This window comes from Jaculus jaculus, chromosome 17, assembly GCF_020740685.1.
Source record: "Jaculus jaculus isolate mJacJac1 chromosome 17, mJacJac1.mat.Y.cur, whole genome shotgun sequence".
Lineage (NCBI taxonomy): Eukaryota > Metazoa > Chordata > Mammalia > Rodentia > Dipodidae > Jaculus > Jaculus jaculus.
Window position 1 is genome coordinate 59,786,461 of NC_059118.1, and position 13,576 is coordinate 59,800,036.

The window sequence follows — 13,576 nt, forward strand, 5'->3', positions numbered from 1 at the left end:
GGAGAGATTGCTCACTGACTAAAGGTACTTGTTTGTAAAGCCTGATGGCCCAGGTTTGATTCTCCAGCCCCCAGGTAAAGCCAGATGCACAAAATGGTACATGCATCTGGAGTTCGCTTGCAGTGGCAAGAAGACCTGGTATGTCCATACTTTATCTCTCTCCCTCTCTCTCTCTCAGATAAATAATTTTTTTAGGGCTGGAGAGATGGCATAGCAGTTAAAAGGTTTTGCCTGCAAAGCCTAAGTACCCAGATTTGATTCCCCAGAACCCATGTAAATCAGATGCACAACATGATGCATATGTCCGGAGCATGTTTGCAGTGGCTGGAGGGCCTGGTGTATTCATTCTCTCTCTCTCATAAATAAAAATGAAGTAAATATTTTAAAAAGAAATAAGCTTTAAAGTAATAACAATTCAAATATTTAAATAATAATTTTTAAGTAAAATATTGACTTCTCCCTGGTGACAGGATCTTGTGTTATTAAAATCAAACATGGGGGCTGGAAGTTCCCCAGGATCCATGTAAGCCAGATGCACAAGGTGGCACATGCTTCTGGAGTTCGTTTGCAATAGCTGAATGTCCTGCCATGCTCATTCTCTCGACCTGCTCCTCTCTCTCTCTCAAGTAAATGAAATAATAGTAATAATAATAATAAGTCAGACGTGGACTGGCCAATTTGTGTGTGGCTGGGAAAGCGGTCCTTGACAACCCGTTAGAGAGCTCTCATCCTGCTCCTCAAGCAGGGTCATCCTCACCTCTAAAGCAAGGCCCCAGGCTACGCCCAGCTGGCTGCACATCAAGAATTCATCTGCATTTTGCAAAATTTTCCTCCCAATTCCACCAACAAACAGCCAAGTAAAACTCAGGCTCACTTGACCAATTTGCAGCCCAAGACAGGTCAAGAGTTGTTGAAGGTCAGCGACGAGTTCCACTTGTTGATTCTGGAAAGTATCTATAACGAGTCTAATCGTTTGCACAAAACAGCAGCACGTTGTGTTTGCAATGTTCTGTAAATACAAAAAACATCCAAGTCTACTTTAAAAAGGAAAGAAAGCTCTCCCTGTGCCTGGGATATGAGGATGCCCCTCCTCACACCCTGGTCACACCCGCTTCTCAGGGTGTCTGCAGCACTATGGGAATCTAGGCCTGCATACTTCTCCCCCAATCACTGCTTTAACGTGGGTGTTTGGTTGAAAAGTGCCAAGCTTTGGTTAGAAGTAATGCTGCAGCACAAAACCACACAGCTGATGTGTGGGTCAAGAGTAGTGGTTACAATGGAAGTGACCAGAAGGGAGCCCTCAAGGGTTCCAGTAGAGAGAACAGTTTCTCATGCTGCCTGGGCAGGTTTCAAGAGCAATTTGAAAACTCAGTACGATCTGGGCTGGGGATATATAGTTAGTTCAGTTGGCAGAGTGCTTGCCTAGCCTGGATGAAGCCCTGGGTTCGATCCTGGTACCACATGCAACAGGGGTTGGAGGTACACGCCTGTAACACCAGCCCTTGAGGTGGAGGCAAGAGGCTGAGCTCCAGGCCATGGCTACGTAGTGAGTTGGAGGGCAGCCTGAACTACATGAGAACTTGTCTCAAAATCAAAACAACATCCCTCCTCAGAAAATTCAGTATCTGTTCAATTCTGATATACACAGTTTCTACATGAAATATTATGTTTTTAAAAATATATTTATTTATCTGAGAGACAGTAAGAATGAGACAGAGGGAAAAAGGAGAGAAAGAATGGGTGTGCCAGGGCCTTCCACCACTGCAAATGACCTTCAAATGCATGTGCCACTTTGTGCATCTGGCTTACATGTGTGGGTCCTAGGGAATTGAACCTGGGTCCTTTGGCTTTGCAGGCAAGGCTTTAACCGCTAAGCCATCTCTTGAACCATGTAATATTATGTTTTACTATGAAGTTGAAAAATGAGATATAGTGGATAGGAACACAATAATACATATATAATTATGTAAATGAATCTCAAGCCTTCACAGAAATGCTTGTTCATTCTTCACACTTGACCCTTTCCTCACTGTATGGGACCCATTTGAGGGCCTGGGTGCCCACGAGGCACACCTCATTTCAGGCACTGAGGTTTCACCTGTAAGCACCTCAAGGCTGTGTTTTCACTTGGACAACAGTTTTTCTACAGGTTAGAAACTCTGAATTCTAAAATTGTTCATTTGAGAAATGTTAACAGAAACATCTTCTAATGTTTCCAGATCTTCTGAACACTGTACAGAACCCTGCCATCAGAACCTATCACTCAGTACTAGACAATGTCAGCATTCTGTATGCTCTTTTGCTCCCATACCTATGACATTTTTAAAAAATGGAGCTGGGCGTGGTGGCGCACGCCTTTAATCCCAGCACTTGAGAGGCAGAGGTAGGAGAATCGCTGGGAGTTCAAGGCCACCCTGAGAATACATAGTGAATTCCAGGTCAGACAGCCAGAATGAGTCCCTACCTCAGGGTGGGGGGGACAGGGTTGGAGAGATGACTTAGTAGTTAAGTTATTTGCCTTCGAAGCCAGAGAACCTAGGTTTGATTCCCCAGGACCCATATAAGCCAGATGCACAAGGTAGAGCATGTGTCTGGAGTTTGTCTGTGGTGCTGGAGGCCCTGGCACGCCCATTCTCTCTCTCTCAAATAAACAAGCAAACATTGTATTGTGCCTGACAAGTCTCAGTTCAGCGGCTAAATCAGGTGCTATGCAACAACCCTTCTCTCTCCCTAGGCTTGGTTTCTTAACTCTTTACCATGAGATTGTTCCTTTAACTTCAGCACAAAATTACCTATTCCACTTCACGAAGTCATTTTGTTATCTTAAGTTAGCCCCTGAGCTTCTCCTTTCCTGTATCTTCTGCTTAAATAGAAGCCCTTACCACAGCCACATTCAGCGACACCTTCTGTGTGCCAGACCCAGTGGCATGAGCTTCAGAAGTACAGGTTATTAGTCATACATTCATATTCATTTCTCACAACACGTGCCCTCTTTCTGCCTGTACCTCATCATGAGATCAGCATTCATCATTCTTTGGCTGAGGAAACCAAACTTAGAAACAACCGTGACTCATTCAGACCCTCACTCTGAGGGCAGAGGACCCATCCTCTCCAGTGTGCCCTAGTTCTCAGGCAAGAGCCTTAACCACTGAGCCATCTCTCCAGCTGGGGCTCAGTTCCTCATGGACCACGGACGCTCCGAGGGTAAACATGACCGAATCTAATTCATTCGATATGCTCCTCCCTGGGTTTGCTCCTGGCTGGAAAACCAGGAAGGAGGCTGACAGAGGAGGGAAAGATGTTCCCAGGAGATGGTCTGTTTCACCCTGGTTCAGGCGTCCCCTCATTTGGGTAGAAGCAATACTGCTTAGTACACCCACTCCCACACATGCAGAGAAAGAGGAAGTTCAGGTTATTTGGGAATTGTAGGTATCCTATCCTTCCCCCCACCACCGGAGTTGACATCCATCCTGACACAGGTTTGCTCATGGCCCCCGTGTTTCCCAGTGTTAAGACATCTGACCCCACCAACGCAGCATGTGGTCCAATGGGGCCCAGTAACCAAGGCAATACTCTCCAGCATTCTGCCCCACTCACTGGCCCCCGCAGGATGAGCCCTAGTGATATGAAAAGCTGAGGGAGGGAGGGATTCCAGATGACTCTAAGAATGTTCTAGAACATTTCCCTGATACTCTACAGTAACTCTGAAGCATGTGCAGTTTTCCAGTTCCCATTCCTCACCAAAAGTCCTGAATGAGGGATGCTGGGTAAACAAAATCTCATCCTAGGGCGGGCAGGGTGGTGCATGATTTTAATCTCAGCACTTGGGAGGCAGAGGTGGGAGAATCGGCGTAAATTTGAGGCCACCCTGAGACTAGTGAATTCCAGGTCCGCCTGGGCTAGAATGAGATCCTACCAACAAAAACCAAAAAGAAAACCAAACTAACCCTAGACACTGGGTGTGTGTTAAACCATGTGCAGTGGAAGTGAGTACTATGAACATTTCTAATTTGCAAACAAAGAAATGGAGGGTCAGAGATGGCATAATTTGCCATAAATCATATACAGTCGGACTTGACAGAGTTGGTCAAAAGCCAAATGGTTGAGCAGCGCAGAGACTATCCTCTCCACCTCCCACACTCACACATATATGAGCTTTGCTCTGGTCCAGCCGGTAAAAAAATATTATCTGGCTACCAAGAAAAATAGTATTTTAAAACTCGGTTCAGGGGCTGAAGGAATGACTTAGCGGTTAAGGAGCTTGCCTACAAAGCCAAAGAACCCATGTTTGATTCCCCTAAGCCAGGCGTACAGGTGCTGCATGCATCTAGAGTTCATCTGCAGCGGCTGGAAGCCCTGGCATGCCCATTCTCACTCTTTCTGTTTCTCTCTCTGTCAAATAAATAAATAAAAATAAACACCTCTGTTCAGGTATACACCTTTAATTCCAGCACTTGGGAAGCAGGGGCAGGAGGATCACCATGAGTTTGAGGCCCCCTGAGATTACATAGTGAATTCCAGGTCAGCCTGGGCTAAAGTGAGACCTTACCTTGAAAAACCAAATAATAAAATAAATAATCATAATAAATTCTGGCCAGGTGTTGTGGCGCATGTCTTTAATACCAGCACTCGGGAGGCAGAGGAAGGGGAGGATTGCCATGAGTTCGAGGCCACCCTGAGAAGATAAAGAGTAAATTCCAGGTCAACCTGGGCTAGAGAGAGACCATACCTCAAAAAGCCAAAATAACTAAATAAATAAATTCTGTTCATATGGCCAGGCATGGTAGCACACATCTTTAATCCCAGCACTTGGGCAGCCGAGGTCGGAGGATCGCTGTGAATTTGAGGCCATCTTGAGACTACATAGTGAATTATTGATCAGTCTGGACTACAGCCAGACCCTACCTTGAAAAATAGAAAACAAACGAAAAAGGTGGTGTGCACTGGAGAGATGGCTCAGCGGGGTTAAGGCGCTTGCCTGCAGGGCCTAATGACCTGGATTCCAGTACTCATGTAAAGCCAGACGCACAAGGTGGTGTATGTGTCTGGAGTTTGCGGTGGCTGGAGGCCCTGGAGTGTTCTCTCTCTCTCTCTCTCTCTCTCTCTCTCGCTCTTACTTTCTCTCTCTCAAATAAATAAATTATTTTAGAAACTAAACTGTCCAGCCAGGCATCGTGGTGCACACCTTTAATCCCAGTCCTCGGGAGGCAGAGGTAGGAGGATCACTGTGAGTTTGAGGCCATCCTAAAATTACATAGTGAATTCCAGGTCAGCCTGGACTATGAAATCCTACCTCAAACAAGCACTAAACTGTTCAAATGGGGGAGAAAAAAAAAAACCCTCACAGAAGCATGTCTTAGCAATTTCCATATGGACAAAGCAATGGCCACTGTAGCTTGTCCTGAAGCCACAAATAATCCAGAATGTTCTGGAGATGTTAAGATATGGCTCCACCAGCCCATTGGTGTTTATAATTCTTAGCCAGAAGTACAATGGACAGGAATGAATGCATCTTTTGTGGTTCTAGAAACTGCACTCTTAAGTTTGGACTGATGTACAGAGAACACAATGTACACTTTGAACAAAAACCCTGGGACTGATCCAGCCCCCTCCAGGTTTATGGCCCTGGTAACCTTCCTGTAGAGAACACAGACCTTCGAAATAGCTCCGTGTTTACACCTGTGGAGAGCTACACCTGGAGGATGTTTTAAGTTTCTTTCTATTGTTTGTTCTTCTTAACCTTTCATACTCTTAAACTCTCGGTTTCCTTTCTTCGGCCAGCACTGAGGTGCACTTGCGATTCCAGGAGGTCAGGGGCACCCGGGGCGCGGCCACGAGCGGTCTGGGGATGAATGGTGTCAACAGCAGAGCTGACTGGCTGCCAAGAGCAGGAGAAACTGCACCCAGGAGCATGGAGCAGAGCCCACTGGAGGCGAAGACCTGCGCTTGGCTGGTGCTCAGGCTGAGGCGGAGGCATCTTAGCCAAGAAAGAACTCAATCCCCTAACATTCCATCTAGAGCAGGGTGTGCTCATGCACAGTCCCAGCACTTGGGAAGCTCAAGTTGGAGGACAGAGGTGAGCCCAGGACCAGCCTGGGGCTACAGTGAGTTCCAGGTCAGCCTGGGCTAGGGTGAGACCCCGCCTTGGACAACCAAGACATATAAAGATGATTGCTATAGGCGCTAGAGTGATGACTCAGCAGTAACGGCGCTTGCTTGCAAAGCCTAATGAACTGGGTTCAATTCCCCAGTACCCATGTAAAGCCAGATGAGCAAAGTGGCATCCATGTGTGGAGTTCGTTTGCATTGGCTGAGGCCCTAGCACACCCATTCTCCTCTCCCCCCTCCTCTCTCTCTCTGCTTACACTATATATGCATTTTAAGATGGGGCTGGAAAGATGATTTAGCAGTAAAGGTACTTGCCTACAAAGCCAGAGGACCCAGGCTGGATTCTTCTTTAGGACTCACGTAAGCTGGAAGCTGGCTTACTGTGGCTAGAGACCCTGGTGTGCCCTTTCTATCTCCCTTTCTCAAATAAATGGAAAAAAAAAACATATATATATGTATATGTATACATATACATATACACATATGTATATAAATTTAGTGTGATGGCACCTGCCTTTAATCTCAGCACTTGGGAGGCAGAGGTAAGAGGATCACCATTGAGTTCAAGGCCAAACTGACACTACAAAGTGAATTCCAGGCCAGCATGAATTAGAGCAAGACCCTACCTTGAAAAACAAAACAAAACAAACAACAACAACAAAAACATGGATACCACCTTTCTCGTTCTTAGGGCTCAAATCTAGGCATGTAGGGAGAGGAGATATGAGCAGGTAATTGGCAGACCAGCAGAACCAGAGTTGGAGGGCCAGCTGTCTGGGAGGGGAGGGGTGTTATCAGAAATGGCAAAGAGGGTGATGCCATCCATTGTGGGTGACAGGATGAAGAGGGGTTAGGCTGCAGTGGTGGGGAGGGCACCCTTTAAGGAGAGGACATAGTAAAAGCATTCAGTAGGAAGGTGTAAATTGCAGGTGTGTGCAGGGTCAAGTCCTGCCTAGAGCACAGAGGTTGAGTCATCCTGTAAAGAGAAGAAGCTAGAGAGCAGGGTAGGGCTGACGGTGTCCCTGCCATCGAGACAGTGGGACACTCCTTGGGCACATAGTTCTCTGCTCCACACTAGTAGGTTGGTTTTGTAATAAACACGGGAGCCGTGACTTCATGATACCTAAGTTTTGGGATTTGATTACGATTGTTTTAATGACAGAGTTGCTAATTTCATCCCACCCCAACCCTCCAATTTTTTTTTTGTCCTGGATCTCTATTACTATTTTAAAAATAATTTTAAGCCTGGAGTGGTGGTGCATGCCTTTAATCCAGCACTCAGGAGGCAGAGGTAGGAGGATCGCCATGAGTTCAAGGCCACACTGAGACTACAGAGTGAATTCCAGGTCACTGTGGGCTAGAGTGAGACCTCCAGCCTACCTTCCTATCTTAAATGTATGTAAGTATTCTGCATATAGCATCCTCCCCCCCCCCCCCCCCCGAGGTAGGGTCTCACTCTAGCTCAGGCTGACCTGGAATTGTCTATGTAGTCTCAGGGTAGCCTCAAATTCACAATGATCCTCCTACCTCTAACTCCTGAGTACTAGAATTAAAAGGGTGTGCCACCATGCCCGGCTGTTGTTATTTTTAAAAAATATTTTATTGATTGATTGATTGGAGAGAGACTAGCAGAAAGAGAAAGAGAGAGAAAAAAGGAGGCAGATAGAATGGGCATGCCAGGGCCTCCAGCCATTGCAAACCAACTCCAGATGCATGTGCCACCTGAGCTAGAGTGAGACCCTACCTCGAAAAACCAAAAAAAAGAAAGAAACCACAAAACAAAACAAAAAACACCAGATGCTATATGCAGAATACTTACATATGTTTAAGATAGGAAGGTAGGTAGGCTGGAGAGATGGCTTAGTGGCTAAAAGGTACCTGCTTATAAGCCCTGACAGGGGCTGGAGAGATGGCTTAGTGGTTAATGTAGGTGCTTGCCTGCAAAGCCAAAGGACCCAGGCTCAATTCCCCAGGACCCACATAAGCTAGATGCACAAAACGGTGGCAGGAGGCCCTGGGGCATCTATACTCTCCCTCCCTCCCTCTCTCTCAAATAAATAAATACATAAAATAAAATAGGAGCCAGGCATAGTGGCACATGCCTTTAATCCCAATATTTGGGAGGCAGAGGTAGGAGGACTGCTGTGAGTTCGAGACCAGCCTGGGACTACAGAGTGAATTCCAGGTCAGCCTGGGGTAGAGGGAGACCCTACCTTGAAAAAGAAGCATAATATATACATTGTATTATATATGTATATATGTGTATACATATGTGTGTGTGTGTATGTATGTATGTATGTATGTATGTGACAGGAAGTTGTGAACAATAGGGTTTCTATTCTACCATGAAAAATGATAGTTCACGTCCAACGTACAAATTAACATCTCTGAACGTAAGTGCTTATGGGACAGCCTATGGGCCCATCTCCAGCCGCCCTGCCTGTCCACTTTCTGCCCTTAAATAGGCTTCTTTTGACTACCCTCTATTTAAATTCCTAGGAATGCTGAGTTATCTGAGACCTAAATGTGTCCTACTGCCTTGAGCCCAGTGTCAGATATGAAGGAGGCTTCAATATGACTCACAAGTGTGCCAATAAGATACGGCAGTCTGTCACACATATGAGCCAGGAGTTATTTCAAGAATGGCAGGCTCAGGGACACCCTCACCCAGAACCGACACCATAACCCAAGTGGCAAAATACTGGAAACCAGCATATTGAAACAACCCCAGAAAGAGGCATTTCTGCTCCAGGAAATAGAATTTTGAACAGAAGCCACATCTGAATCAGAGCAAGGTTGTTACTGTCTTCTCCCACGGCTGACTGGAATACCTTGGCCCCATTTCCACATCATCAGAAACCACCCGAAAGACCTGAGGTGCAAACAGGAGGCTGTAAACAGTCATTTCTCATCACAAAATCTGTAACCTGGCCAGGCGTGATGGCACGCCTTTAATCCCAACACTCAGGAGGCAGAGATAGGAGGATCACCACGAGCTCGAGGCCATCCTGAGACTGCATCGTTCATTCCAGGTCAGCCAAAATCGTAGCCTGGGGCTGGCAATGCAGCTCAGATGGCATGCAGGAAGCTGTGGGTTTGAGCCCAAGTACAGCAGAAGCCTATTGCAGTGGTGCAGGCTAACCCCAGCAGGGGAGATGGATAGGAGGTTGACCTTGGCTACAGAGGCCAAGCCCGGGGCTACGTGAGACCCTGCCTGCAAAAACCAAACAACAAAAACCAACAAAAAACCCCCTTGTAACTTACAAGTTGAGAATTTGGGGCTGGAAAGATGGCTTTGCGGTTAAGCGCTTGCCTGTGAAGCCTAAGAACCCTGGTTTGAGGCTCAATTCCCCATTCCCCAGGACCCACGTTAGCCAGATGCACAAGGGGGCACACGCATCTGGGGTTCATATGCAGTGACTGGAAGCCCTGGCGCGCCCATTCTCTCTGCCTCTCTCTCCCCCCCCCCCACTTCTCTCTGTCACTTTCAAAGAAATAAAAACATTAAAAAAATTTTTTTTAAAGTTGAAAATTGGAATCTGCATATCTTTCTTTATGTCTCCACTCTTCTATATTTAAAAAAAAAAAAAGCCATCAGGCTAGATTTGCCGAACTTAGGTTGAACCCTGAGCACCCATTCAAATCCTGGAACAAAGACATTTAAACCAGGGTGATCATTTGTGAGCATCCAAACAGGTTTCCAAGATTCTGTAAATGGCTCTCACCCACAGCAGTTCCAGGAGCCTTGCACAATGGCTGGCTGCACCAGCGAATCGGGGCCTTAAGTCACTCAGACACACCCCCTCTTTCACCTCACAAGCTCCAGGATGCTTAGGCCCATTTTCTCCCTCTTCTCTCTCTCTGAATGGAAATAAATAAAATGTATCTTAAAGTCAGGGTTAAAAAAAAATGGCTCAGCAGTTAAAGATGCTTGCTTGCAAAGGTTCGATTCCCCAATACCACATATAGCCAGATACACAAAGTGGCACATGTGTCTGGAGATTGTTTGCAATGGCTAGAGGCCCTAGTATGCCTATACACTCTCTCTCCCTCTCTGCCTTTTTTTTTTTTTTTTTGTCTTCCTTTCTTTTTAAAAAGTATCTACTTATTTATTAGTAAGAGAGACAGAAAGATGGAGGGGAAGAGAGAGAGAGAGAATAGGTGTGACCCGGGCCTCCAGTCACTGCAAACGAATTCCAGGCACATGTGCCACCTTGTACATCTAGCTTACGTGGGGTCCTGGGGAATTGAACCTGGATTCTTTGGTTTTGTAGGCAAGCGCCTTAACCGCTAAGCCATCTCTCCAGCCCCCTTCCTTCCTTCCTTTCTTTTCTCTTTCTTGCTTTTAAACAAATAAACAAACAAATAAAAATAGTATTTTAAAGTCAACACCTTAAGCTGGACATGGTGGCACAAACCTTTAATCCCAGCACTCAGGAAGCAGAAAGGAGGATCGCCATTAGTTCAAGGCCACCCTGAGACTACATAATGAATTCCAGGTCAGCCTGAGCTAGTAAAAACCCTACCTCAAAAAAAAAAAAAAAAAATAGTGAACACCTTTGCCGCACACAAAGAGCAGTTAAGAGTTACCACAGTGGCTTCTTAAATCACTGTATCCTGTAGTTTTAAAAGACCACAGAGCTAGCACAAAACTGTCAATAAAGGCAATCCATTGTCAAGTACTTAAATCTTTTCTAGTCTGTGTGGTGGTGGTGTGGCGTATGTACACGTGTGGATGCGTGTGCACTGGTGTGGTCTGTGGCATATGCACGTGTAGGAAGGCACGTGCATGACTACACGTGTGTACAGAGGCAGGACAGGCGACTTCAGGTGTTCTCTACCCTCCACATCATTTCCTGCAGTCAGTCTCGTGAACACAGAGCGCCGCCCCATCGCACTCCGGCCCAGGCCGATCTGGAATTCACTATGTAGTCTCAGGGTGGCCTTGAACTCACAGCAATCCTACCTCTGCCTCCCATGTACTGGGATTAAAGGTGTGTGCCACCATGCTGGGCTCTAAGCCTGGCTTTTTTAAATAACTTATTTTTATATATTTATTTATTTGAGAGCAACAGACAGAGAAAGAGAGAGAATGGGTGCATCACAGCCACCAGCCACTGCAAAAGAACTCCAGATGCATGCGCTGCCTTGTGCACCTGGCTTACCTGGTACTGGGGAATGGAGCCTGAAACCAGGCTCCTAAGGCATCACAGGCAAGCGCGTAACTGCTAACCCACTTCTCCAACACTGCCCCTCGCCTTTTTAAAGTTTTTTGAGGTAAGTTCTCACTCTAGCTGGGACTAACCTGGAATTCACTATGTCATCCCAGGATAGCCTCAAATTCAAGGTGATCCTCCTACATCTACCTCCCAAGTGCTGGGATTAAAGGTACACACCACTACACCCAGCTAAACCTGGCTTTAAAAAAATTATTCACTTATTAAAGCAAGAGAAAAACAGACAAAAAAGAGGGCATGCCAGGGCCTTTTGCCACTACAAACTCCAAATGCATGCACTACTTTGTGCATCTGGCTTTATGTGGGTACAGGAGAACCAAACCCAGGCCAGCAGGCTTTGCAAGCAAGTGTCTAACCACTGAACCTTCTACGTAGCCCAAGCCTGGCTTGACCTGAGTGCAGAGAATCAAACCCAAGTACAAATCACATGCTGAGCCGGGTGGGGTGGTGCATGTGGGAGGCAAAGGCAGGAAAATCCCCATGAGTTCAAGGCCACCCTGAGACTACAGAGTGAATTCCAGATCAGCCTGATCTAGAGTGAGACTCTACCTCCAAAATCCAGGAATAAAAAAAAAGCACATGCTGAGTCATATCCCTGGCCTTGGTACTTAATTTCTTAAAATTAAGTCAATCATTTCCCTGGAACAGAATGTTAAGTACAATCTTCAAACTCAAGAAAAAAGAGACTGACCTGGAATCCTATTGAGTGTCACCCAAAAATGTTCATCAGGACTATAGGTGTCTTTTGACCACAGCAAGAGATCAGTGGCTCGCTTGTCATTCAAAACAAAGTTGACGAAGTCTCTGGTGAGGGCCACATAGGCCGTGCCAAAGTAGATGGTTAGCTGATGCGGGGGTGAGGTTTTCAGGATGTTTGTTCTTTTCACAAAAGACCCTTGTTTGCCTATATATTCTTGGTGGACATACTTCGTCCGTGGAACTGCGTGCGCTGGGGGCAGCACCCCGGGGGTAATGTTCTTCCCCTTAAATCCTTTCAGGTACCGGACGATCTCCAGGTTGGTCTTCAGGGGGAAGTCCTGCCCGCAGGTATTGAGGAGGTACTTCCAGGGCACCGGGGAGGCCACCAGCTCCTCCAGGCAGTCCAGGTCGGCCTGCAGCCGGGAGAAGCCCGCGTAGACCACGTTCTCTCTCTTGGAGGCCACGAAGGCGTTTGAGAAGCAGCTCAGTAACTGCCACACCGACTTCTGAAACTCCACCGGGGCTTTCTCATCCACGTGAACGCAGTAGACATTCTGGGGCATGTAGATGGCCCTGAAAAGTCTTTCGAAAGTGCCGAAGTCTTTGTGGATCACCATGACATACGCCAGAGGGAAGGCGGCCTCTTCTTCGGACAGGGGGCTGGTGATGTAGTGGCTCTGGCTCAGGTAGTCCTGGCAGGGGACCCTGCCCACGGGGGTTGGCACCGTGTTCCACCACCGAAAGGTGGGCTTCGTTTCTAAGGCCGAAGGGCAAGCGACTGCCAATGTCCCTGCCGAGGAGCTGTTCGACCTCTGGAAACTTTGGGGCAAGCTGAGCTGGCTGTGGTAGACGATCACAAAAATAAGCACACTGAACGCGGTGAAAGCAAAAAAGTAACTCATCCAAAAGTTCATTATTGTCACCTCCCCGGGTCGGCAACGCAGAGACTGAGAGCCGGTGGCAGCTCCTGAAGTCACTGAACGGGCTTCTCGGGCCAGTGTGAAAATTCGGCGGCTTCGGCTTCCCCGGAGCTGCGGGCGGGTTTCTCCCCGGCTCTTCAATCCTTCCTTCCTCTGGGCTGAGGCTGCGGGGTCTGCTCCAGCCCGGGGCGCACGCCGGGACCCGAGGCCGGCGCGCCCGGGCGGGTGGGGTCTGCGGATTCCCGGGGCTCCAGCCCCGCCCCGCCCCGCCCCGGGGAAGCCCGAGCATTAGCACAAGAAACGAAGCGGTGCCCCGGGGCGAACTGCCTCCCGGAGGGCCGGGCGCCGGGCTCCCCGGGCACCGCGCCCACCCACCTCCGCGGCGCGCATCCAATAGCCGCGCCGCCGGCTCGGGGAATGAGAGGCTCGGAGTGCTCGGGCCAAGCCCACAGCCTGGCTAAGCCGACCTGGGCAGCCTCCTCTCTCGGGACACATCTGCTCCCTTCTGGTTTCTCTGGTCTCCCCACTCGGTTATCTCTGCCTTCGGGCATACAGATAAGGGAAAATGGCCTCGCAACCTGCCTTAGTAGATTATCAGCAGCAGAAGAAAAA

The 13,576-nt window shown here is 47.7% G+C and overlaps 1 protein-coding gene across 1 annotated transcript in view; it reads right to left on the bottom strand.

Annotated features, from left to right (window-relative positions):
• Gcnt2 (glucosaminyl (N-acetyl) transferase 2 (I blood group)) overlaps positions 1–13,082 on the bottom strand; it is a 45,811-nt gene extending 32,729 nt beyond the window's left edge. The window contains exon 1 of the mRNA XM_045136576.1: positions 12,037–13,082. Coding sequence (XP_044992511.1) covers positions 12,037–12,958 — 922 coding nt within the window. The 5' untranslated portion in view covers positions 12,959–13,082. The remainder of the gene's footprint in view (positions 1–12,036) is intronic.
• Positions 13,083–13,576: the final 494 nt, after the last annotated feature.